The following is a 27,641-nucleotide window of genomic DNA, read 5'->3' on the forward strand; positions in this document are numbered from 1 at the left end:
GGAACTTCCCTCCTCAGCTTGTCTCCTCCTGCGGCAGCTTTTTCGAGGCATCACTTATTTCTCCAGTTCCTACCTTTCCCGCAAGCTGTTTCGTCTCATGGAGCACAGCTCAGTGTGCAGGGCTCTGCTTCGACATGCAAACCCACCACCCAAGCTGGAAGCTCCCAGGCAGCACCCAGCCGAGGGTGGCTGCCCACCAGGAAGCCGAGGGCGGCTGCCCACCGCAATGCAAAGGCTGAGTGATTTGCCTGAAAGTCGCATGGGATGTTGGGCTGGGGCAGGAGCGGAGCAGCAGCATCATCTTCCAACACCTGGGATGTGCACACAGTTTCCACTCTTCACACCTCATCCCCGAGCCGGTATCGGTCCATGCAGCCAGGTGATGGTAAAGGTCCATGGGAGAAACCCACCGTGCTCAGGAATGCAGGTCTACCATGGGAAAACACAAAAGGAGCAGTCCCTCCTGTGCAGCATTTTCTCCCAAAACAGACATATCGAAGTTATTGCTGGAATGAGTCTGTCCCCTAACAAGGCAGCACCATGAAAGGGCTCCCAAAAATGAGAGTGCTGGCAGAGGAAAAATAGCAGATGCAAAAGTTTTCATTTTGCCTCCAAAGAGGAAAAAAACCCAACCCAAACAATACCTGGCTTTCTTCAGCAGAAAACTGAAAAACTTTGTCTGAAAAGGCTAGAAAAAGTTGTTTGGATCACAAAAGGGCAGAAGCAGCATAGAAAGAAGAGGAGCAAAGCAGTTTTCCAAAAAATCACAAAAAAATAGACAATTCCTGTGGAAAGCAGATAATTTATACAAATATTTTTGTTTGCCTTCAACCCCCTCTGCTTCTATTTTTAAATCAAGTGTAAAATGAAAAACTTCACAGGAAGTTTTCTCTGCTCAAAACCCCCTCTAAAATACAATCTAATAATTTTTGCTTTGTTAATGAAGAAGGTTATGAAGTACACTGCATAGAAAGATGAACTCTGGAAATATTATAGTTTCCCCTTGGAAAGGGAATTATTAACTCCTCCATCAGGGCCAGCAGGACAGACAGCACAGCAACCAAATCTGTTGTCAGTTCTGGAAAGTCCCACATCACACATACTGTATTAGATTAGAAAAACAAAGATTGATTACCCAAGAATGAACTTTAACTAAAATAAAAGTAGCAAGTTCTTCACTTCCTGGACCCAGTGCATTTAAAAGCTGGAGCATCTCATAATATTTTCTTACCCAAGGTAAGTGAAGTATTTTGGGTATCTATGTCTCTGATCTAAAAGCAAATTTCCCTTTACTTGCTTACAGGCTTGAAAAAAAAAAAAGAGATTTCAGCGTAGAAAGATTAGAAATGCTTCCCCACGTGTCCTGGTCTGGGTCAGAATGAGGAATTAGAAACAATATCCTTTCACTCCTGATCTTCAGCCAAACCAAGCAGTGCGCACCAGGAATCACAGCGAGAGGGGGAAGGGGATGGGACACACGGTCCCTATGTGGGATTTTCTACATTTTTGTGCTTTTTGACACTCCAGTTCAAAAGACTCAAGTATCTTTCAGCTAAGACAATAACAAAATTCAGCCTCCAAGTTCTTCTTGGACATCTCAGTTCCAGTGGGTCCAAAGCAGAGCTGGCCGCAGGAGTCGGGCAGGGCTGGACACATCCCTGCAAGGAGACACCTCCTGTAGGAATCTGATATCCTCTGACTCAGAGGACACAAAGCCTTGTGCCATGTAAGATGCCCCAGCTGTGCTTTGTCCGTCTTCCTCGTCGCCACGATGAAAGCTTTGCTCAGCAGCTGTAAAGACTGGAGAAGCCCCTGGTGAAGCAGCACACCCGCCGGGGTGTCTCCAGCCACCCGGGGTACCACGCAATAGGCCATTTCAGACGCTTTGGGATATCCATCATCTCAGACAATTACAGAATACCATCTTAGTGGTTTTGCCCCCCCAGTGACATTTCTCCAGGGGCTCCAAATGCCGTACTGCCCAGTTTGCAAAGGATGTGGCTGAGGTCTCTCCCACGTCGCCCCCCTCGCTGCGGAGCTGCGCTCCCTTCCTGCAGGCAGGACGAGATGGATGTGTCTCATGGACTCTCACTCAAGCTAACAGTGGACTCCAGGATCCATGTTATCCAGTGAAATGAGCCAGCAGCACTCGTGCAGGAAGGGAAGACTTGATTCCTTGATGGTTTTGGATACCACTGGCATTGTCCAAGCTCAGGACCAAATCTGAACTTTCCCTTTTGAGCTCTTGGAGCGTGCAACACCTCCAGGTGGGCAGGCAGGTAAGGCTGGAGCTGTGTCTAGGTGGGAAGCAGAACTAGAGAAGAGCCCGGCATTTCATGGCAGAAGGCACCATCGCCTGCACAGCATCGGCAGAGAGAGGTCTTGGCCACAAAACAACCCCTTCTAGTACAATCATCAAAACAGCTCTTGCCACATCAGATGGACTAATCTTCATGACCACAAGATGAGATTAATCAAATTTATCACACTCTTGCCAAAGAAGATAAACTGTATTATTCTGAGACTCCTTGCTGACTGAATAATCCATTCTATCATTCTGGATAAAAATGCAATGGGCCTAACACTGTCCTTTTTTTTCCTCATGTGAGAATTAACTTAAGCAGTGTAATTAAGATTACAGCAGTGCTAAGTGAGTAAAAAATAACATCAGCTTCCAAAAGCCTGTCCTTATTTCATAACAAATACTACAGCAATGGCTGGCCACTTGAAAATACCCCTTATTTGTAATAACTTTCTAAATTCTCTTGTATGGAACCATGATGTTCAGCACCAGAATGATGGAAAACTCACTTTGAAGAACAGCTGTATGAGGGAGAGGGAACATGTCATTGAGGTACAAATATAAAACTGTGTAAATTAATCAATAGGCTTAAAATAAAAATTACATATTACAGCCATAAGTCACCCCAAGTCTTTACGTCCTCTTATCTTGCACATTAAAAAAACAAATACAATTTTTTTCTTGCTCAGCCATGCCTGCTGACACGTGACTTTGGAGGAGCAGACTGGAAACAGTCCAGCAGCCAGTATATCTGCAGCGTTTATGTGGGGACCCAATCCAAAGTGTGAAAAGACAGAACAGGGGTAACTATACAGATTTCCCACCACCTCAAAGACAGCTTGATGTTAGTGTCTGAGCATGTACACTGTTCATCTCCCATAATGATTTTTTTTTTTATTTTTTTTTTTTTAGCATATGAACAGAACTTGATTGAACGTGTTTTATCTGATGGAAGAACAGTCTAGTTTTGTACCTGCATCCTCTGCAGCACATGGGACCGTTCACACGACGGGGCAGACAGAGCAGCTCTTTACTGACAGGTGGACACTATTCGAGGTGGTCCATACGGTCACCCTCACAGTTCCATTGATTGGAGTCTGATGTCTTGAACCAAAGTCCTGGTGAGGGCCAGACCATCGGTGCTTTGGGAAGTGGTTCCAGCTTTGGCCACTCCTTGCGATACCAGCCCCTTCCCAGGGCAGATTTCTACTAATTTGAAATTCACTCTGTAAACCACTGGAAATTCTGCAGAGTAGCTCCTCTCTTTTGTTTCCGGTATTTTCACTCTCTGGAAAAGGGAATGTAAATAACAGGTATAAGTCAGATTGTTCTGGTCCCCCAAAACCTTTGCATTTGGTGTGTATTTCGGATTATTTTCTCCAATGCACATGAAGGCACTGCTTAGCACTATCCTGTCAGCAGTCAGCTGGGTGCTCCCCCTCTAACACAAAACACCCTTTGAATGATGCAAAATTTCTTGAACAATATCAATAAGCAACAACCATCAGACTGGAAAAATAAAAGAACAAACCCTTGCAAAGCCTTGATGTCGGGATAATGACTTTGATGAGCAGTATAAAAAGGCAACCTCTTCTCCGAGGTCTCTTTTCCTAACAGGATTTCCCATGCAGGTCACACACCGCCTGTTTAAACAAGGTCTCTAAATCCAAAGCGATGGCACCATTTTCAGGATGCTTTGATATGTCTCGTCCATGCATGAACACTGAGGTCCCTACAGCACACACGTGTTCCTTGGTTTCCTCAGCCCAGCTCCTCTGCTGGTTGCCCTCTACATCCAAATTACCCATATTCCTAATTCCATCGGTCATTTACCTGCACAAAAGGTTTAGAGATGAAAGCCAATACATCTGCCGCTTAAAAGCCAGCCTTCAAGGCTTTGTGCTGTGTTACCTGTAAAGACAGCTCACAGCAGCAGATGGACTTTCCTTGGTGACAAGGAAAACAAAAGTATATGTATACATATGTATTTTAATCCTTTTTTAAAAATACATTTATTTTATCATTTTTAATTATTTTTTTGCTAGTTGGAGCAGTTACTCTGCCAGCAACTAGATGCACAGTCACTAAGAAGAAGGTTGGGAATAGCTGATCTAAACCCCTGGACAAGCCCTTGCAGAAGCTCAATCACTTCTCAGCCACCTACATCCAGCTGGGACTGACTCATGCATCCCCCTGGGAAGCAGCTGGGTTTGTGTCCTGTATCTACAGCCCTTCAGGCCGTGCTGAGGCTGGATGTCCCTGGACAGCAGGGGTGGCTGGTGGCAGTCCTGCTTGGTTATGTAGCCAGTGGAAACCAGCATCGGTCTCACGGCGTTGGTTACTGCACCTTGTACCCCGCCAGCACCCGCTGCTGGTAAGGAAAAGCACATGAGCAAACGGGGGTCACTCAACTAAATCATGAAAGAAGATGAAATCACATACTTGAATGTGCAGAGCATCGCTGGTCTCAAATAACTAAAACAAATGTTGAAATCTGAGTTGCTTGGAACTTTCTCATCACAGTGCTTTTGTCTCAGAAAACATGGTTTAGATCAAAAGGGGATTTCCCACAAGAACATCTGAATTTTGCTGAAATCACCCCATATAAGATCAAAATAAAATGTTTTGGTTGTGCTTATTAAAAAAACCAAACAATCTCACAAGAAGCACAGCTGCCTTGCTGAAATGAGCTGAAATAATTTTTGCTCAGCCTTACTTCTGACCTGTGATCACCTGTCCATCAAGCCATGAAGTTTTTAAGTAATTTTTGCACTTCCTGACCCCACTTCTGTGGGCAGAGCCCTTAGCCAGACTACATCGCTCATAACACAATCTATTTAACCTTTAATTAAACCTTGGTGCTACCCCATGGACATTCAGGATGACTAAGGAGCCTGTTCCCAGGGGCTGGGCCAGTGCTTCCCGGCGCACCCTGCTCTGTTTTGGGAGCGCCTCGGTGGGTGACGGCCCTGGAGCGGGGCTCAGTGCCGGCCCTTCTTGTGCTGCATTTGGAAAGGGTGACTGAAAAACCTGAAAATTTCAATTTTCAGCTTCATACCTGAAAAATTCTTTTATCTCCCCATGTGCCCAGTAGCACACCCACAACACAAGAATAAAGTCTTGAGACCCACAGTTACATAATACCACTAATATTAACGAGTTGAGTCATCTTAATGACGCCAAAGTTTCCTGTGGAGATTGCGTTCCGTTTGCTTATGTGGTTTTTTTCTTCTTTCAAATTTCAAGCAAATACCTTTCGAGCCCACCTAAAACCAAGCCAATAAATGCAAGTTGACTTTCAAACATGTGAGATGCTAAAAACAGGTGAATTACTCAAGACAGAGCAAAACCTCACCACGAGATGTGGCATCATCTTCCTGCCACCCTCCTGCTCCTCACGCTTCAGCAGAAGTCACAGCTCTCTGAAGCTTTGCTCACCACCATGCAGCCCAGTTTTGGCAGCTATTTTCGGCACTGTCGCTGTACAGCGGCCAAGTTCTCAGATGTATTTGTATGATTTTTCATAACTTCCTCCAAGTAGGTCTGTTTTTTTTTCCATACTAAGCTCAACATTTTTACTCTTCCTAGGTCAACCAAAAGCCATCTCCTCTTGGCATCGCGCCTATCTGTCCAGCTCAGTCGCAGCGTTTCTTATGACCGGTGCCAGCTCCCAGGGCGGGTGGAGAAGGCTGGGAGCCAGGACCCAACTTATTTACTAAGAGCCCATCACAAGCTATTTCTGTAGAGCAGACTTGGCCCTTTCAGAGCTAAAAGGGCAAAGATTCGGCTGCTTCCCCATAGGAAGGCAGTTCCCAGGCAGCTTCCCGCTGGGTACACGCTTTGCAGACCAGGGGCAATGCTACTTTCCTTCCATTTTTATGCCCATTGCTGAGCCTGCATTGGGTTCCTCATCCTGCTGAGGGCTTCACCTCATACGTGCCGAGGCTCTGAGTTATTGTTCTGCTTGAAGGCGGAGGGGACGGTGAAGGAAGCGACACTGGCGGGGTGTTACACAGAGCCCCAGGAGCAGAAACACATTCCAGCCACATGCCAACACCTCCCTGCCCAGCGCAGAAAGCTCCATTTGCCGACAGCCCTGCAGGTCTCCAACGCGAAGCCCATCGAAAGCAAGGTCCCGCAAGAGCCTTGGATGCACATCAAGCGAGCGCAGGTATTCTGCTTACGTGTGCTGGGTTACAGCAGCAGAGGATCCACCTCTTCAATCCTCTGCTCCTGTACATTAACGAAGCACAAAGCGTGGGGCCGGGGCAGGTCAGAGGGGCCCGGTGCTGCTGGGGGCATTGCCTCAGGCTCTGAAACCAGCTCCAGGTCCCAGTGGCCGTGGGTGAGGAGCCGCCCCTGGGGCTTTTCCTACGTGTTAATTCACCCTGTGGGGTCCAGGGCTGCCCATGCTCCAGCCAGGACTGCAGCTCCCGGCCCTGGAGAGCTCACCCTGTAGTTCAAGTTCAGCGGTTATTAATAAAACATGCAAGGGGAGGGTGACCGTACTCAGAGGATGGAAGCAACCAGGCTGAAATGCTCAGAGCATCAAACACAAGCGAACATTTGATGTACTCAAGTGTTTTTCTTCCCTTTTTCAATTGCTGCTTTGATTCTTTGAGTTCTTTTTTTTATACCATGCAAATGTTACTTCAAGCTCTTCCTGTTCTCACATCAGGTGTATGCATGCAGTCAGCTTTCTCGCAGCAAGATTGCCCAAAAGCTTTAAAACCTAAAAGACGGGGAGTTGCCGAGAAGTGACTTCATGTGCACCCTTGTCTGACACCCCTGGCTGTGAACAAGCGCCCTGCAGGCTCCTGAGCCAGCCTGGCCAGCCTCCAGCACAGCCTCCAGCCCCTTTCCAGAGATGCGGATGAGGTGTTTGCTCTTGAGGATAGACCACGAGAGCCCAGTTCTCAGTTGATCCCCCAACACTCGCTTCCTCATCCATGTTAACCAGTTTGCCAACTGCAAAAAAATAAATCTGCTCTTCTTATACTTACACCATGCAGCCACCAAGCCACAAGAACCAGAGCTTTCCAGTTCAATGACACTGAAACCAGTGCGTAACCCTGGTCTCAACCCCAGCTCCTCTGGACTGCTGTGACCCCACATACACACACGTGTGCAATCCCACCCGCACATCCTTCCCACACAAACAAAACAGCCACAAACTTATACGGCTATGAACACTACTGTTAGAAATTCATTGTGATGCTATTGGAAATGCAGTGTGGTTACCCCACTACAAAAAATAAATAACAAAAAAATTGAAGTGCTGTTAAAGGTGCCAAGGCTTGTGTAGTCCACGGTGCTCGGGGTAGCTGGTAGATGGATCAAAAAGCTTGAGAATCACCAGCTTGGTGACAGCCCCGCAGACCTGGGGTACCCATGCTCTATGTCCAGCCTCCCAAGAGATGCACTGGGCAATGCTTTGGCAGTCCCTGATGATGCCCTTTCAGCTCTACATCTCAATGTTTGGTTAGAATATTGAATTTTGGCCCCTCAAGCTCCGACGCAGGCTCAGCCCCAGGCGAATTCCCTCTGTCCCTGGGCAGCACCCATCAGCAAGTGCAAAAGGCAGGGCAGGGCTGCAGAGGGATGGGCACTGCCAGCAGCTGTCACAGCCCTCAGAAACAGCAGAGTCACCCCTACACGTGATAAACCATTGCTTCATATTCTCAGTTTCTTACTTTAATCAAAATGCATCTGTTGCAGATTCATGCAATGACTTGTTCTCCCATGAACCGCCTGGTCCAAGTGGATTCACATTATTTGGAGTAAACCCCACCCCCCTCCCTTATTACCTGATTACCTTAAAACATTCATTGCAGTGTTTCTCAATAGCAAATGCCATTCCTAAGGTCACATTTTCTAAAGGAGCCCAGATACCTGGTGAGGATGCAGGTGTTGATGAGGATGAGCTAACGCCACTGCTCGCAGCTCCAGCAGATGCAGCACCTGGCAAGCAGGGAGCCCTCAGCCCTGCGGTTCCCAAGGTGCAGAAGAAAGCGAAAGGCAATTCAAAGGCAATTACATGAGAACAATTAATCAGAAATGGGAAACAACACCTCGAGGGAGTTAACCACAGGAACATGCCTTTGGTGCTACCTGCCAGGATTACAGACACCAGCAGGTGAGTTGGAAAATTGGTGCATTGCTGGAAGCCTCCACCAGCCTCATGGCATTTGCTCTTTTTTTTGCAGTACTTCGCCATATGGGCCCGATCCAACAGACATACATGTTCTCCTGCTTCCTGAGCAGGTTTGGTTCTAGTTTTTGAGGATGTGAAAGGCTTACAATTCCTTTGCCTGCCAGGGTGGCCGAAAACCCTGACTCCAAAGAAACCCTACCCAGGCATTTCCCGCACTGCCTCCGACATGCCCAGCATCAGCTCCTGCTAGAAATTTTCAACAGCTCCCAGAAGTTGCCCAAGTAGTTGCCACTTCTGCCAGCTACGGGAGATGATGGGCAGCAGCTCGTTCTGCGAGGCTGCGTGACAAGCTGCCCGCGGTGCCTGTTTGCAGGTGCATGTGTACGCCTGTGTGCCCCAAAGCTTCCAGCTCCTGTTTTTCCTATGTGATGTACCATTTATTTTCAGGTATCTGAGAATTTCTGTAGGAATAATGGGAACGCTTGAATATCTAATTATCACTTTAACCAAGCTTGATTCATTCTAGCAAATAAATTAAAACAACAAAGCGAAACCAAGAATATGGAAAAACCCAGGCTGCCTAAATATCTAGCTAAGGAACTCCAATAATTTCATTCTCCTTAATGATGCGAATCAAGAATATAATGAAGGTCATCAGGGGAACTGCTCTGCATCAACAGGAAGCACAATGCAATGCTTAAAGCAGCAGATAAGGATCAGGAAACCTCCCACTATTTGCCTTTCCTCTCTAGTCTGCAGTTTCATCATCTATAAAATAGGAATCCTGACATTTTTCCTAGCCTACAGATGCGTACTAAACCACTTCATTAATGTTTATGGGGCAGCTGGAGAGGTTCAGATGAAAAGGGCTGAATATATGAAACCACAACAGGCTGTGAGTGATTCAGAAGAGCTGGTGCCCTGGGAAGCGCTGAGGCGCAGACAGAGCGTAGGCTGCAGGGTTCCTCTGCAGGCAATGCCAGGGCCATGGTGGGTGCAAAATGAGCACCAAACCAGGGGAAAAAAGTGCTCCAGAAACAAACAGGACAAGGCAAAAAGCTATGGCAAAGTACCTTGGAAGGTGTCCCAACCAAATATTCCTTTTCAAATTTATCATGTGGCAGCGCCGTTAGAGATCTGTAATGGGAAGGCTTTGTTTCCCCCCCCACTGCCTAGAAGTCAGACTTACTTGGGCCATTGCTTCCTATCACTGGAGTCTGGGATGGGAAAAGATGCTCCACATGGCAGCTGGAAGGGTTATTACAGGGTTAAAATAGCAGGACTAAAATAGAAGTAGATTACATAAATAAGTCTAGGAAACATTGGCTGTAACACAACTCCAAAACCAAGGTGCTAGCTGGATTTGTTAAACAGTTATAATTAAATGAAATATATCTCCCTTAGCAACTTATTAAGCTGTAGGAAAAGATTAATTTAGTAAGATGTTTCAAATTTTTATAGTGCATTTTATAATACCTGGACATCAGGGCAGTTTTCCATGTATGCAGCCCAGCAGCCAAAATTACAGTTGCTATTAGACTGCAGTTAATTAGGTACAAAGCGCTCTGCCCACTTCATCATGTAAGCACAAGGATGAGCCAAAAATTTTCTGTCAGTCTGCTTTTTCTTTTAGCAGAAAACTGAGTTTTTGAGAAAATGGTTTGTTCACAACCATTATTTGCTTTCAAAGGAAGTTTCCTCAGCAATGTTTTTTTATTTTCAGTGGGTTAAATGCTGTCAGAGTTTTCCGTAAGAGAACTCAAATAGTTTTGTGGCAAATGGGTACGCACTAGTACCCCACTTTGGGCTTAGTTGCTTTCCTTATCCAGATCAGCCTGAAACAGGCTCCATCAGCCCGTTCACCTTGGTTCTGCAGCCTCTGCTGCTTCCCCCTGATTTACGGGAAGCTGTATTTTACCTTCTGATGACTCAAGGTTCATGCACCACATCATAACTTTTTTTTTTATGGCACAGTGACCCTTTATCTGGCTCCAGTAACACGCAGCACTGCCTGCCCTGGCAGGTTTAGGCGATGGTGAACATGTGTGGCGGTGCATCTCGTCCCCTCTCTGGGCTGCTCTGCTGCCTGGGGGTCCCTGGTAGCCCCGGTGTCTGTGGAGCGAGCTGGCACCCTCGGCTGCACCAACAGCTCCTGCTTGGCTGAGGTGGGAACGGCGCTGCCCGTACCAGGAACTCCTGTTGTCTGGCAAAGGTGGAAACAAACCCAGCCATCGGTCATCCCCCGACAGCCCTGGGACATTCCTGACCCGACCCGCAGCCGGGTGGAACGGTACCATTGTCAGTGAAAAATGACCGGCTCAGGTTACGGCCGGGCTGGAATTTTATGGATGACTAAAGCCAGTCACCTCTGCCCCATACACAGTGGTCCATGCAAGACCCTCTGAGCCGTCCTGGACCACCGCGGGCTGCGACAGCATCTCCCTCTGCGTGGGATGTCACATGCCAACTCCCAGGTCTGCGGTGTCGGGGGGACCGTCGCTGAGAGCTGACGATGGAGCCTGGGCTGATACCCCCGCCCCTCCAGGCTCACCCTGAGTATTGCACTGAACTCAGGGGGAAATTTTAATATATGTATACCTTTATACATTTGTATATCTATCTCTGTACACCTATCCCCCTGTGTTTGTGTGTGCATGTGAATAGATTTAGATACTTCATAACCAATACAAGTGTTACCATTTGGGGTCTGTAATTAAATCACTGTTATAACTGAAGTAAATCCTACTGAATCACTCTGTAAATGTTAAATTGATGATTAAGTGCTGCTAAAATTTTGTGATGAACCTTAAGCTGTGAATAAACTCTCACTCTCTAGATACCCTTAGAATAATCTGTCGACCAAATCTGAAACTAAGATTGGATCTAGCTGCAGCTAAACTTGACCAAATCAGTAAGAAAGCCAGGGGGTCCACTCTGAACCTCACGACTCAACAGTAGGTTCTCCCTTACCCATGACATCTTTGATCCCTGTGTAAAACATTCTCGTTTAATTCTAACTTGATTTTTAATTTGTTTTTTTTCTTTGTGTTCTATCCATATAAGTAATGAATGAACCTTGCCATCACACTTTGTGAAGTTGCACCCCCACAAACTCTTACTAAAACTACTTCGCTCATACCTTTGACAGTGCTTCTTTAAGTGACTTAACCTAAACAACTCATTGGCGACACCGCTCCTTGCCACAGTGACCTTGCTTTTTCTTTGTGACCTTGGTCACCATGGTTGGGTTTGCTCCTTCAAACCACAGGACTGACTCCCATACTGGCCTCATTCAGCCTCCCCCCCTCCCCCCATGGCGGGGCTGAGCAGGTGTGACCACGAAGTGTAGGGTTCTGCCAACCCACCACGGAACAGGCACGCATGAGCATCCCCCTGCCCCTGCACAGCCCAAGTTATTTCTCATTCACTTATTACCACGTTTCTGTGCTCTCCGAGTCACACTGAAGCTATACGGGATTTGATAACATATGTCAAGATACAACAGCCATAACGCCGGGACCGTGGGAGCAGGAATCAATGACCCAGCAGTGGTAACCCCAGGTCCATCACCTCATCCACCTCCTGCCAGCCCCGTGCTTTTATCTTAGGTTTGACAATCAGCTTCAAACTAACATTAAAGCCAACATAGAACTCTGCTTCATTCCCTTCTTCACCTTTTTTTCCTTTTTTTCTCCCCCTCCACCACTTTTTTTCCCCCTTTTCTTAGCAGGGTGTTTTTCCAAGATCATAACAGCAACAAAGGAAAGCTTTGCAAACAGGGGCTCAGTCATCAGGCTGCCTCGGCACTGCACTGCACTCTGTTCTCAGGAGTGGCTGTGCAGAGGTAACCTGACACGTTCACAAGCACACGTCCAAATCAAACATGTCAACATGGCAATCCCCAATAAACAAAATAACTCACCTGGAAGCTACAGCCTTCCCTGCCCAAGGCTGTGACACGGCCGTGCTCCTGGGCTCCCCTCCGTCAGGCTCAGAACAGCCCCAGAGTCCCCCGCTCTCCGCAGCCCAGGCCAGCGCCCAGCCCACACCAGTGCAGCTGCACGGCACACCGGGACAGCAACGCTCATCCCGGGGCATGCACAGGGCCAATGGATGGCTGCAGGCTCTACAGAATCAGCCAGCCTTTAAGCCAAGTGTTATTTATGAGGCGGTCTGGCAAGCCTGGCTCTGATTCTCCAGCTATCTCCATTTGGACAGAGACCTGGATGCTCCAGTGCAGCCCAGATGCCCTCTGACGGGAGGCAGGGAACGGGGAGCAGGGGCCGGGGCAATGGTGCACACCTCTGCCTTGGCATGAAGGAGACCCAAGTCCGGAGCGTACACTACCGACACCATTCCCAATCCAAAAGCTTATCCACACTCCAGCTGTATTACTCAAATTAAAAACAAAAAGCGTTAGCCACCAGGGATTTCCATTGTTATTTTCCCCATCATGTTTCCAAGGCAAAAGAACAGACATCATCAAGCAGTTTTGCTGACTGTAATAGAGAAAAATCACATCGTTGGACACTCACACAGGCTTTTTCATCCCTTTCTCTGTGTATGCTCTTGGTTCTAAACAAAGGAGAACAGATAAGATAAATTAGAGGGGAAGATGTACTTCAACAGGTTATATATTTTTTTTTCCTAAAACTGTCTTGATTCTGTTTATACTGGCTAGGAGACAGCATATTCCATTCTTCTCAAACATACCAAACAAAACGCGAGCTAATGACGTGATTCCCCTAATCAAGGTCACAAGTCTGGTTTTGCTGCAGCGTGCAGCTGAATGTTATACCCAGGGCGGAGCTCAAAACCCAGTTTAAAATGGGCTAAGTATCAAAAACATAAATAATTTGCTTAATAGGAGGAAAAGCACTTAGGGAATGCTTTTCTGTCAAAAGAAAAGAGAAAATTTAGAAAGCCTGTGGGTCCCCTCGAGTTCTTCATCTAGAGGAAGGTTCAGGGTAAGCTGTTACGATGCTAAAGTCAAGGGCAAAGCTCTTCTCCATTTGGGTGAAACTGGGATTGTGCTCCATCTCCTTCCAGGAGGGAAGAACTAGGAAGGAGGGTAGTTCAAAGAAGGAAAGGATGGCTCACTGCTCAACCCCATCTGCAAAAACCAAAGTCATTTCCCAGCTGAGAAACTCAGCTATCAGTGCTTTAAAATAGCAGCTGTGACTGCCATCACCAACAGTGGCCGCTCCCCACACGCGCTGCATGCAAGGGATACGTGCCACGGCGTACAGGTAATTTCTCTCTGAACGAGGAAATCAACATAAATCAACATAACTTGCAGATTGGGTTGTTGACACAAGAAATCCTGCTTTAGCTCATAAGTCTATAGTTTTCTTGACACACAAGAAAACAAATGGAACTGAGCAATCCTGGTGGTAAGGCTCAGCTGGGACAGCTCTGGGCATGGCTGGAGGGGGGTGCAGGGCTGGGGGGTTGCTCAGGAAACATGCCAGCACCAGTGCTGCCCACCCCTCCTGCCAGTCCGACTCCACTGCACCATCACACGTCCCAGGCGGAGAGGGATGCCTGGGGCTGGCAGGAGCTCTCGGGGAGGAGAGCGGGGAATGGCTTTTCTGCAGGTGATTCCAGCTCAAGCATTTGTGAAGCACCATGTCCTGGCACCAGGCAGAGGTGGCTGGTTTTGCTCGAGGTGAGCAGGAGAGCTCGCTGCCTCCAACAAGCGAGGCTGCGCTCATTGAGATGGTGACTACGCTGCTGCTGACTCACCTCTCCAAGGCAGGAGGCAAGGAGTGCTTGCTCTGCTCTCCCCAGCAGACTTTGGTCATGAGGAATAACAATAAGGGAATACAGATGATTTGAGTCATCTCCACTGATCCATCATTCAGGGGAAAAACTGCTTTCTGTTCACTGCAGCAGAAAAGATCAGTAGAATTTTGAAAAAAAGCTACAGGGAATCCCACAAAGCTTCTTACAGTGCACTGTGCTTCGTCTGTTGGAACTAATAAAAACAGTTACAGCTGCATGTTATATAGTCACACAGCTGGATGTAAAGCAACACAGCACTATTAAAACAGGTTGCAATTTTCAGACCAGCTTCCAGCCCTCTGAATAATCCAGATGGATGTGCAGCAGCCTTCCCTAAAGCAGCTCCTGTAGCCTGTCCGGCCCACACATGCCCACCTTGCCTGCAGCGCTTTCTGCACAGCACGAGCTAGTTTTATTTGCACTGTATATTTGATATAAATTTAAGCTCTTTCAGAGACAGCTCTTCCAGAGCACCTTCATGTGCTGAGGGACCTCCCATATTTAAGCTTGTTATCACCGGGTTGTCACACACTCCACTTTTATTAACCACAATGCTGGTTCAGAGGAAGATGATGCAACGGCTGCATGGGAAATGTCAGCTATTTTGTACAACGCTGTTTATTGTTTCAGAAAAGAGACTTTCAAAATGGAACGGCTGCTGCCGTGCTTACTGACCTCCTCAAGAAGGCTTTTGGCTGTGCCTTCTCTTTCCTGAAAGGGAAGCAAAAATATCAGGATGCAAAAATTAGTATATGTTAGTGAAGCGGCAAAATCAAGCAGCGCTGTCCCTGACCCATGGTCGTCCTCCTCCTCTGGCCCTGCTCTGGCTTTTCCTGGGGGCTGAACTCCAAGGGTTGAGCGGATAAGACAATCCTTTTTCTCTATCTAATCTCTGCTGCATTATCCCAGCGCGAACACATGTTGGCTCCTCTGCTGCTCAGCTGAACTCAGTGGGAGCAGCAGCCACAGGGTGCAAACAGGTCTGGCGGAGCTGGTCCATCGTCCGTCGTGCGCTGCTGCCAGGGAGCAGAGGTGGCATGGCTCTCCCCAGGGAAGGATCATGCAGGGGAACTTTGATCCATGTGAATAAGGCACGTGGAATTAAAACATCTGCCTGTGCTTTTTCATGCAGCTTGCAGTTACCCTTCTCTCGTAAGGGGCATAAAACCAGCTCAGCTTCATCAACTCCAGCCATCTCCATCCCCACTGACCTCACAGGACCCTGACATGTCACACCACCTACCAGCAAAGAAAGCACATAAACCACAATGGATTGATCAAAACAGATACAGGTCATAAATCGTAACTTATGAATGTACATTAAAAGCAGGTGGGTGAGATAATAATGAATCACTACAGGCAAAATTACTCTATCCATCGACCTGCAGTGGGGCCACTCCACAAAGCCACATCCTTGCTGGCGGCAAGTGGCGTGTCGAGGCGAGCACAGAGCAAAGAGCAGCAGCTGCAGTGGCATGCCAGGCTGAGCACCGCTGTCTGAAGTAGCTGGCAGGCACACTGCCACTCGGGTGACACTAAATAATCAGTAACATAACCTTTCCACCCTACAGCCTGTCCAGGAGTCATTATCTTTTATTGCCCTCTGGAAATCATTAACTCTATACCCAAAAGTCTATGCAGACTGAAGCATGATAAATGGAGACTAATAAAACTCAATTTTCTCCAGGTTAAAACTAAATTCTGTTTTCAGCCTTCTAGCTCACCCTCAAAAGTGAAAATGTGTGGCTGCCCTTCACCCAGCAGCTGCCTAATAACTCGTACCCTATGCAGAAATCACAATTAGCATGAGCAGCCATGGGGACTGGGCTGCAGGTACACGTTGGTACTCAGGCAGGGTGAAACCCAGGACACTGTTTACTCCCAAGGCTCACAGCCACGTTCCCTGGGAAGGGACGATGCCATTCTTTAAGCTCACAGAAACGCTGCGCACCGCGGGACGTGGAGGTTACGGCACCGCAGGATGGACGTGGAGGTTACGGCACCGCAGGAGCCCTGCAGGTGAGCGCGTCGGGCAGGCAGGGCACAGCTCATGCTTTTCAACAGGTGTTCCAGGAAACCCGGAGAAAAGAAAGCAGAGGTGCAAAGCTTGTCACCTCTAGATTCCCCCGTTCTGCACCGTCCACCATCAGATGAGGCAAAGACAAAAGCTGTTTCATCTTAAAGCCAAGGCAAAGCTGCTGAGCCGCCCCAGGTGACACGGCACCCCTGATTCACACCACCTGCGCTATGACTATCTTGTATACAAGACAATCCCTTTCCCATAAAAGAGTGGCAGAACTGGTTTTGCAGCCCTTCCACCATGCTGATTTGCTGATGGAGAACAAGGTGCTTGTAAAGGAGAACAAGCAAGCAAGTGAGCTTTATTCAGCTTAATCACTGGGTTAATTAATGGTGTACCAGATGAACAGCATTTACATTGTATAACTACCATAAAACCTTAGGTAGAGTTCACTCAAAACAAGTGCATCTCACCCATGAAAGCACAGCCTTCGCTCCAACAGCAGGTGACCATCACTCCCAGCAGCTGGTAGAGGTAAGGAAGAGCAGAGAGGCTGCCCCGAGGCTTTTTGCCAGGACCACTAAGGTCAATAAAGTCACCCAAGGTCTTCCACCAGGGACACAGCCTCAGAGACACTTATTTGGGCTCTTACACTTAGCAGCATAAGGATAAGTTATAGATGTATTTTGCTAAAATAAGGCAAAGGGGACTGACCCGAACACCTCTAAGTCACCAAGCACTTTTACCAGCAGCTGAATTGCCCTCTGGGTGAGGAGCCCCCACCTCTCCCCACAGATTTGCCTTTTACAGCAGAGGAAACCACTACCAGCATTCTGGTGAACACACTTATGGGCTCCTGATCAGGGAAACCCAAAATGCAATGCATACCGGGGGCTTAATGGGGCGTTGCACGCCAAAAATAATCCTAAAGCAAGTCAGCACAGACTGTGCTATGCTGAAGATTTCCCAGTTCTTTTCCCAGCCATAGAAAGCATACAGACTCCTCCACGGCTATGCAAGAATGGCTGTGCTGGGGGAGGAATAATCATATATTGATGAATTAGTGGGGATTAACAGGCTCATTAGCAGAGCAATTTGACATGCTCATGAATGCAACTTCTATGCTGCACAACAAGAACTCGGCAGCGAAACAGTGGTTGCAGGAGCTGTGTATCATGATGAATTATCTCAAAGCGGTGGCTGGATCCTGTCCATGTAAACGGAGCTTCCTCTGTGCGTGGCCCCAGGCACTACCCCGCGGGCAGGCAGGGCAGGCGGCGGTGACCCCACAAAGGCAGGTGACAGCCCTGCGCCGTGGGACCCCTGCAAGCCACAGCCTCGGCAGCGGCGCCTGGCAGCGAGGGCCTGCACGGTAACAAACCGGGGTGGTTTGTTAGCCCGCTGTGCCGGCACGGCGAGCATCCGAGCCACAAGGGAAGAACCTGCTCTTCCCTTCCTCGGCCGCAGTGGTCTGGCAAGGACATAGAGCGCCCGACATCTCCTGTCTTTGTCTTCTTGACAGCTCCTGTTGCTTCAACCAACTCCGTTTGTATTTTCTCCACCCGACCTGGCCCACTTCTGTGACCCCTTTTTCTGCAAACCCTTCTGCGTCTCTCCTCTACTAACGCTCACCCTCCTGGGTCTCCTCCTGCCCCGCAGCTGGCAGAGCTTTGCTTGCATCTGGTATCCAGCCACTTCCCCACAATACTCCAGAGCACCTATATGGAAAATCCTGGAGCACTTTTAAAAAGTGATGGTATTTATTTTTTTAGACTATCGTAGCCGAGCGGGCTGCAGGACGGGCTGTACGTGGCAGATGCCCGTGACTGCTGTGAAGCGGTACGTGTGGCTGCCCCAGCAGCTCACCTTCCCCTGCAGCAGCTCGAGAGGAGACAGGAAAGGGTAGGATGGGTGTCAGCTCGAGAACAAGCTGTGACAAACAGGGCAGGAGACTGTAACTCCAGGTGTACCAGAGATGCTGAAAAGGTGACCGCAGACCTCCTGAGCCACAAAGGAGAGCAAGCCCCACAGGGCTGCTTGGCGTGTGTTACGGGTCCTGGAGTGCCACAGACCCAAAGCCAGTTGTGTTTTTCATGGTTTTATAAGTCTTTCTCTCCAGCCATGCTGCAGCCTACGTAAACTCTTGGCTGTCACACCAGAGACCTGAACTTGACCTCTAGCCCTGTGAATGAACTCAACACGGGGCTGAAGCCAATGGATTCTGTTCAAGGGTCCCAGGACAACGAGGAGATGTGGCTCCCACCCCACAGCTCAGAGCCACTGCTGGAGGCTGACTTTGGCTTCCAGAGGGAAAATGCCATGCCCAGGCTTCGCTGACTGGGGGCTGGCAGTTGACTGTTTGGGTCCAAGGGTAAGAAAGTCATGATGGGCACAAGCTTGGCCAGGGCTCAGGGAGGAGGGCAGGCACTCCCTGTGCCTGTCAGACAGCACAGATACCGTGCACAGCACTTATGGGACTAATTAAGAACAGAAAAACAGTCTGCTGAGGAAGCACAACAACTGCAAGCTGCACTTCCAGCAGGCGGGGGAAAAGGAGATGAATAAAAGGAACCGCAGGCAAAGAGACTGGCAGAAAACCACAAGTTCTGGCAAGCGCTCAAGGCAAAGATTTTGATCACAGCCTGGTAAAGCTGAACTCAGTACATTCATTTCTTCCCAAGAGCTACACCTGACAGCTCCAATAAGACCAGCAGCTCTCTACCCTCAACCGAGAGATGCTCCTCCAAGATCTCTCGGAGCTGCTGCTCATTTCCCAGGACTCCTCAGGATCTGGAAGCTCTTCAGAGTGACCAAGTCCCCCACAAGCAGAAAGTGCTGGGGTCTCCTAGCTGAGCCCCTCCTTCAAACCTCTCCTCCAGATGCAGCAGATGCGGAGGCTACCCTGAAAAGAGTCTGATGACGGTGGATGCCTCCAAGGTCTGAGAACACATGGGCTGCATGACCACGGAGCCTCCCTTGTTACACTTTGAACATCTTCCAGTCTCTCTGCCTCTGAACCTCACCCCAAAAATCTCCACAGGCTTGTGCTCCACATCCTCACCCTCACACCCTGGCCAAGCAGAAGGCAGCTGCTGTTCCCTTTTTTTACTTCTGCATGAACAGTCAGCACCTGCGAAGAGAGCCTGCCAGCCCCCTCATCTCGGGGGGGGGGGGGGGGGGGGGGGCAGTGCTGGAGCAGGGCAAGACAGGCTCTGTGTGCGCTCTGCAACCACTGCAACCTGCACCTTGCTTCAGGCACTCAGAGACTCCTTCCCATCAGAACTGGCTCCAGTGATCACACTGGGGGACGGAATGAGGAGGCAGGAGGGAAGAGGACACTGCACTGGGTTGACATCACCTTTTGTGTGACCCTGATCTTTACCACAGCTGTTTCTCACTGCTGTGAACAGCTGATGGTGTTCACCATCAGGGCATGGTAAGGGAAGCATCACAGCAGTGGTCACTTGTCTTGAGCGGGCGTTCCCCACTGCCATGGCCAGGAGGGATGGCAGCAGAGGCTGGGACACCAGGGCGGCCCCTGAAAGCCACCAGCGAACCACCAGCACATGCAATAACTTGCAGAGACCCACACTGCCACCCAGGACCAGCCCACGACTCCCACCCAGCCTGCCAGGAACTGCTCCAGGGCAGCTCCTCCAGCCAGCACCCAGGGCCACCCGCGCTTCTCGTGGGTGCCACTGCCCTCTGCAGTCCCCAGAGGAACCTGCCACCATGCAGCCAGCACGTCCCTCGTCATCCTCTCCTTCCAGCCTCACCTCACACGGGCTCACCCTACAAAATCCCAGCCTAGAAGATAATTCATCCATAGAAACACGTCCACCCACAGTGGGAGCACTGGGAATGGCGCTGGGGGGGAAGCACGGTCCCTGACCCCCATCTCGTCCATTGCCCCAACTGGAAACTCCCCAGCCGAGCTGCGGTTCTCACAGAAGCCACCGAAGAACATCCGAGAGCTGAGCCGGGATGGGTCATCCCACCCTAACGCCTCTGGCCGTGCCCTTTTGCAGCTTCCATCTGACAGCCGGTGCCGAGCGCGGCTGGATGGCCCCGCGCAGAGAGGAGCTGCGGCCACGCGCTGCCTCTGGTCACGGGCTGGGGACACGCCTGGCTCCGCACCATGTCTCGGTCTAAACCGGCTACTGCAGGCTGGGTCTGTAGTCAGCAGAGGCTCAGTCAGTGGGACGTGGCACACTCTGCTTGACTGAAAGTGGAAGGCGAAGCAGTGGAGCTGAGGAGGGAGAGAGCAGCACCAGGACGGGACATGGCGCAGAGGACAACGGCTTTGGCAACCCCCGTAAAGGTCTTTGTTGAAGCTTCCCAGACTGCAGCGACCAGGCTGAGCCGGGATCAGGGCAGGACTGTGGGCAGTGACAGCTCGAAGGGAGCCAGCTCCTTCAGCCACCCGCGGAGATGCTGATCGTTGCTCTCTTCTCTCCAGAAGCAGAGAGTGGGTGAGCCGTCGGGACACCTCCAGACTCCCTGCTCTTCCCCATGCTGCTCAGAGGGTATTCCCCAGGGAATCTGCTGGCTGCAGGAAACTGGTTCTGGAGGTGTCGCAGGAAGCACTGTTGCTCCAGCCCTGCCCGACACTCCTGCCCAGCTGCCCCACAGGCTGCCGGCTGGCACTGACCTTGGTCTGAGCATACTGGCCACACTGGTGTGCCAGCAGCTCTGGTTTCAAATACATGTTTCTGCTTTGAAGGCTTTCCTTGGTAAGCCAGCCAGGTTGTTACATATAGATCCTACACCTTAATGCAAAAAGCGGAAATAGAGCTAGTTGTTTTATGTGTGTATTTGAACAGTATTTGCTTTGTAGCAGCAAGTTAATCATAAAAGCAGTCTGGTCTGCGGCTTGTTTGCAAAAAGGAAAGCAGAAGATAAGAAAGGGCTTCTGTGCCAAGGGCTCTGGCACCTGGGTGCATTCAACACAGCTCAAGCAGAGACTAACACCACCCACGGCTCCCACGCGATGCCCCACCACCACCCCTACTTCCAGTGTCCCAAGTGCAGTTTTAAAACTCCAGTAATTATTGCTGTTATAAACACAGTAAGGGTAAGAAAGACAATGAGGTTGGGCTGATTCCTGGGATAGAAGTGGAAGAAAAATGTTCCCCAGCAGAGCTGGAGCTGAAGACTCAGATATCCATCACTGTCCCCTGACCCCAGTGCAGCACAGAGCACCCAGCGCCCAGTACCATAAACCAGTGCCAATTTTCAAGACCTGATAAGAACCTGTGGGCCACATTCAACCAACACTCAGTTGGGACTGAGCTCGTGCAGTTTGACTAGTGATTAATTTGTATCTTTAGGTACAGAATCGTAATGGCTTGAGTGCTCCAGGAGCCACATTTTGATGGAGAAACAACAGGACCACAGTCACAAACTCAGACTCCAAACACTGAAATCCCCCGACTCGCATCATTGCAAGACACTCGAGCAACATGAACGTGTCCCGCTGTCCCTCAGCTCCCTGCAGCAGATGAGCAGTGCTCACTCCCTGCATACTGTTTCTCCACATTGCTCAAGCCTGGCATTCTCTCCATGCTGGCTAAACCCTGCTCTGAGGACAAATTGCATCATCCCAACAGCTCTTCCGAGGCATGTGCTCCCAGAATATTTGTTGTGTGAGTCTGGTGCTTGGCCTTGCAGTCCCGTTTCTTGGGCCGTGGCAAGAGCTGTGGCATTGCAATGTAACACTGCCATTCCAGCGACCGACCTACACCACTGCATTGTCAAATGACATCAGCACAGCACTTCATGCATCTAAAGCTCAGTGTTCTTGGCTCTGTGGCTGCTCCAAGCAGTCAGCACTTCTGAAAGAGTATCTCCTTTGGCTGCTGCTCCTGCCTGCACCATACCACCAGCCACCCTGCGAGCAGGCTGGGCTCTGGAGACAGCTGCCTCCTCCAGCTGCCGCTCCCAGAGCTCCCTCCATCCCAGCTCCTGGCTGCAGCTCCATCCCTCCTGGCTCCTGGGCACAACACACCAGCCTGGGACAGGGATGTCAGAGCAACCTGCACTCAGCCACTTCCTGAGGCTGGCTCCAGCACTGCCAGTGCCTGCAGGGTACCTGGCACCAGTACGTATGCCCTGTTTAAAAATAAACGTGAACACACAAGCTGAGACAGCAGTGTGAGTATGGGCCGAACACAGACTGCCTTCCCAAAGGTGTAGTTGGCTGCATGGTGATGCAACACCCATTTTTGCTTGCTCCAACTGCCCTTTGCCAGGGAAGCAGAAGGGTGTTACTTGCTCTTCGTTAACCTACAGCTGGGCTGGGGGAAAGGCTGAGCACAGTCTGAGCTGTTTGACATATCGAGGGCTCTGTTCTCAAAGGGGCAGCAGGCAGAGATCACAGCTGTTGCTACAGGAACAAACTGAATTTCATCTGCCAAAGGCAAGGTGAAGCCTGGGGCACTCGGCTCTGGCAGCAGCTACCTGCGAGGGGACCCTGTCCCCACTGGTCTCCATCCTCAGCAGTTCCTAGTCCAGCCTCAGCCTTACCCCTTTGGCCCAGGCCCCAGCTCGCACAGCTCCGCTGGTCTCCTCTAAATCCACATTTATTTCTCACACTTTTCAGGTTCTTGACTTTGACCTGTTCTTCCTGCTGTGCCACCAGCAGCAGCATGTACCAGAGCTATAATTAATACTTGACCTGACGTAGAACTGAAGGAAACTAAGCTTATAGTTTATTATAGTTCGTGCAAATCAGCTTATATTTGGGCAACAGATCTTTACAAAAGCTGCTCTCCCTTCCCAAACGCAAATTCCTTGCTGGGAGCAGAGGGAGGCTGGGCAGGCAGTGCTGCTCCAAGGAAAGGTCACCAGAACTGCAGCCATCTGAGAAACAAGGGTCACTCCTTGCCTCCCTCTTGGCTGGAATAAAATTAAGAAACACAGCAACGAAAGCCCAGCCGAGGCAGACATCCAGGACGGAACATTTTCAGCTCAAATAATTGAAGCTGGCAGTTATAAGGAATTAAAAACTCAAAACCAGTAACTTGCTGTGGGATAAACTGAACAAGCGCTGGGCAGCAGTGCCCAGCTCAGCAACAGCCTATGGAACCTGTTACCTCTGGGAACACACGCACAAAGGAAAACTCCCCAAAAGTAATTCAAAGGCCAGACTTGCACAGGTGCCAGCTTCTCCGGGAGCTCCCAGAAGCCCAAAAATCCGGCGCTTGGGCACAGGGAGCTGGCCGGACCCCTAGCAGCAGCCGGACAGAGGCAGTGGCCAGCAGGGACGGAGGAGCCTTTATCCCCCTCGGGCAAGGGGGCAGTTATTCCACCCAGGCTCGTCCCGGCCCAGGGCGGAGGAGGAGAGCGCTGCGGGGCCAGGGAGAGAGCGGGGGGCAGCAGCTCCCCTCCATCCCCCGCAGCGGGCAGGTACCTATAGATGCATAGGCGTTGCCTCCCGCCGGGCTCAGCCCCGTTCCCCAGGCACAGGCAGCTCCTTCCCGTGGAATCCTGCCCCTCAGCCCCGCGCAGCACCGGCTGCCCCCGCTCCTGCCTTCCCCCGGGGAGGGGGCGATGCTCGGGGACCGGCGGAAGGCGACGCTTACCTTCCGCTGCGCCGGGGCCGGCGGGGACGCTCCGGGAGGATGCTCCGGGGGGGGAACGCTCCGGGGGGCCGGTCCCGTGGCGGGGGACGATGCGAGCTGCCTGCCGAGCACCCGCCGCCCCCGGCCCGCCGGTCCCGCTCCGCAACGCCACCGCGCTGCGCTTTCGCTTTCCCTTTCCCTCCGAAACAGAAGGGGCGGCCCCGGCCGCCGGCCGCCCTCCGGGGAAGGGGCTGGGGGAGCCCGGGGGGCAAGCCGACCCGGAGCCCGGGCACCCAGGACCGGTGGCCAACGCGACTGCTCGCACCCGTGTAACAAGATGAGTTTACTCCTTCCCCAGCTGCCTGCGCCGTGGTGTTTCCCGGGACTTGCAGCACAGCGGGCAAGGAGGTACCTGGGCTCTTCAGCAGAGACACCTGGATGCCCGCGGGTGGGCCACAGCCCCACTCCCCCCGGGTGATTTCCCACCTGGGCCTTGAAGGAGAGGCACCTGGGATGCAGGGAGGGAGGGAGTGCCCTCACGGAAAGCAGCGGTCCCCTAACAGAGGGGAGCTCCTCACCCACCCCCCTCTAACTGTAAGCAGGAGCTGTATGAACTCCTGGGGCAGAGGGGGGGAAGCTACCAGAGCCATGGGATTTCTGATGGCTAAGGACAATCAGTGAATAAATCAAAAGGAAATTAACTTGGTTCACCCCAGGGTCCAGATGGTCACAATTAAGCTGCTTCACAAAGCCTCGCATCCAGAGCCAACAGAGAAGGAGCTTCCCCCACGGCCAAGGCCACCACGGAGAGCTGGGGCTCTCAACAGCAATTAGCAGGAGCGAAGAACCTCCTCCTCAGCTGTTCTGCTTTAGTCCTCCTGCACCTTCCAGGAGGCATACCGCTGCTAGGGGAACACTCACTTAATGACTGCATGCTTTAAAGCTATTTTCTTCAGGAATTTAATCCGTTACCTGGTATTCTTGGGCATTTCTTGCTTATCACTGTTCTTATTTGCCTTGCCTCAAAACAAAGCTAACACAGGAGCTAGCAGCAGGTATGCTTGCAGGTTTGCAGTAGGCAAAGAGGCAAGCGATGGGGATAAGATCTGCTAACACAGAAGGTCAAAGATATATGGTGCAAGTGAGGTAGAAAAGCCACCTCCCTACAGCTCTGGCTCTACATCCCCAGACTCTGCTGGCTCAGCATGGTGCAGTCTCTGGCTCCGGTTTGTTTTGTGTTTTTGTTTTTTTTTTTTCCTCTTCTTAGAAGCACTCTGCAGAGGCATTTGCAGAACACTGCTCACAGGCCCCATATGGAAGAATCTCCAAATCTAAGCAACACCCCAGTGCCCAGGCTGCTAGAGGCACAAAGGATTTTTACATTCTTAAAAGAGTTTGGTTTGATTTGTTGTTTTTGTTTTGTGAGGGAGGGGAATAGCAAGGGCAGGGCTCAGCCTCAGACCCCAGGCGGCAAGTCTTGGTTGCACAAGTGCTGCTGGCACCTCCCGGACTGCTGTTGTTTGGGTGTACAGAGTCCAGGAGATAATCAGACTGGCTGTTAAACAACAAAACCTCATGCTAAACAGCATTTCAAATAGTTTCTAAGATGTATTTCTAAAATCTGTCACAACTGACTTAAGGGAGAAGGTTGGTATTTGGTGAAGAAGCAGTACCTTGCCTCTTCAAATGTTTTAGAAACTTGCAGAATGACGATCCTTCTTTTACAGGTAGAAAAACTAAGCTGTGGGAAGTGTGAGCAACTTCCCAAGGAAACAGCCCCCAGTCCCAGTACAGCATCCCATGGGCTACACAGGTTTCCAAGTGCTTAAGTGACCTGGGAATCCAAGGCACTGCTTCAAAGGTGACTTGTTACCTGAGTTCTGGCTGCTGGGGAGACATGGCAAAACACCAGTTACCTAACCATATTTGAAGCGTGGGTCATGGGAACCGGTCAGCAAGAGTTACTCAGGCTGCTAATTGTCTCTGCAGCACCGGGGGTGGGTGGTGTGTGCCTTGGGTTGGGCTTACTCCTGCCACTTGCCCTTTGTAAACTTTCAGACTCTGCCCTAAGCGCCGTCCCTGGCTGCCAGGTCCCTCGGGTGGCATCTTGTGCACAGCTCAGATTTCTGCAAGACTTTTAACTGTCATCCTTGACAAAACTGCAAAGCAGGGAACTTGGGAAGTGTCACTTAGACTGATGGATTCAGAAAGAGGAAAGCACACGTGTGGCCGCGTGTTTGGGTTCACACCTAGGCTGTGGCCATCAATAACCTTCATCGTGCAAGCCTGGGTACTGCGTACAAACAGCGTGTGCCTTACCAAGGACTGTACCCTTGAAGAACAAAAGGACTGATGGAAGGGGAACATCCTGCCATAGAAGGTGCCAGAGGCTGGAAGTCAGCAAAAGTCACGGTAACTAGGGGAAAGGTGATGGAGGCAGGGGGAGACTGTGACCACCACCTCAATTTAAGACTGGAAAGACTTGCCCCCGCAGCCCTGCAAGGAGCACACGTGCTAATCTACATGCAAGTAAGACTAATTTGGATATAATTAACCCATAGCAGATGGGTTGGTAACTACTAACTAATGAGCATGAATTTAGGCAGGTTTTTCCAAATCATGTAATAAGATAAATATGCTGAAGTTCTTTTGGATGGTTGGCTGGCTTTGTGGAATACCACTTAGTCTCCAGCTTTGCATGAATCTATAATAAAGAAATACCTCCACCCTGTGTGGCGATTAGCTCTTCCACACTGGGTGAACAATCCCACTCTGAAACAAGCCCCTCTGAAATAAAAGACCTCTTCTACAGGAGCTTTGTTGTAGAGGTATCAATTTCTCTTCACATCAAGATTTCTGCACTACAAATGTCTGCACTTTTTTTTTTTTCTTTTTTTAACAAAAAAATTAAAAGAACCCACAATCAAGCCCTCACACATTGCCACAGGGGGAATCTCTTCCCCCGTGCTGCCCAGCGCAAACCCTGCTGCACAACCTGCCTGCCCTCACCTCCCAGTCTTGGTGCTCCTTCCAGACAAGGGTGGGTTTCTTGAAAACCAGCTGGGAAGCAGCTCTCCAACCAAGCTCTGTTGGGTAAGGGCTTTTTTATCCCTTACTGCTGGCCTTTTCTTCAGCCCTTCTTGAAGGATTAAAGTTAGCCGTTCAGGCTATGGACAGCAGCAGTTTAGTTGTAGACAGTTAGCCAAGCACTTAGTTCTGTAAACATCTCAAGTAAATTCCTGCTGCCCTAGTATCTCATCTTCCATCTTCCTTACTCCTTTACTGCATTTCTTTAAAAGGGAGTAAGAAAAACTTACTAGAACAGAAGCGACCCAGGTTTTAAAGATCATTTGCGGACACCGGTCCAAACTCTGAGCTATTTTCTCACAAGACGGGCGAAGATTTTTTTACAGGTGTACCAGACCACCTGTGTGTACCATGTAGAAGATGGGCTAAATGCTCATTATTTAGTAAGAAAAACCAGGGGACAATAGGCACAGTCCCCTAAATTGTTTCTTACACCTCCTAGTTTATCAAGCTCGGCTGACCTTGCCAGTGGTACTTTTGCTTATCTACCGGCATTCAGCTCAACACAGCACGTGGGGGGAACCCCACAAAACCCCAGACTGAATCCAGTGATGACATTCGCACAGCTTGTTGTCTCGGTGTCACATGAAGACTCCCATACAGTTCTGTTGCAAACATTTAAGTAGCACCTAAAAGAAACTCCTTTCAATGGCAGCCTCTCCAGGGAAAAGAGGAAGCAAGTGCCCACAGAGCTGCTCCAGCACCCACCTCCCATCCATCCCATTCACCTCT

At 50.1% G+C, this 27,641-nt stretch overlaps 1 protein-coding gene across 1 annotated transcript; it reads right to left on the reverse strand.

Moving 5' to 3' along the window:
- Positions 1-920: 920 nt before the first annotated feature.
- LOC121092525 lies at positions 921-26,099 on the reverse strand. Its single transcript, XM_040603721.1, has 4 exons — positions 26,072-26,099; positions 23,844-24,357; positions 12,992-13,031; positions 921-3,590 (listed from the first exon to the last, which is right to left on the reverse strand). The coding sequence occupies exons 1-4, from the start codon at positions 26,097-26,099 to the stop codon at positions 3,378-3,380; spliced, it is 795 nt and encodes a 264-aa protein (XP_040459655.1). The 3' UTR covers positions 921-3,377.
- Between the last annotated feature and the right edge of the window lie 1,542 nt (positions 26,100-27,641).

This window comes from Falco naumanni, chromosome 8, assembly GCF_017639655.2.
Source record: "Falco naumanni isolate bFalNau1 chromosome 8, bFalNau1.pat, whole genome shotgun sequence".
Classification (NCBI taxonomy): Eukaryota; Metazoa; Chordata; class Aves; order Falconiformes; family Falconidae; genus Falco; species Falco naumanni.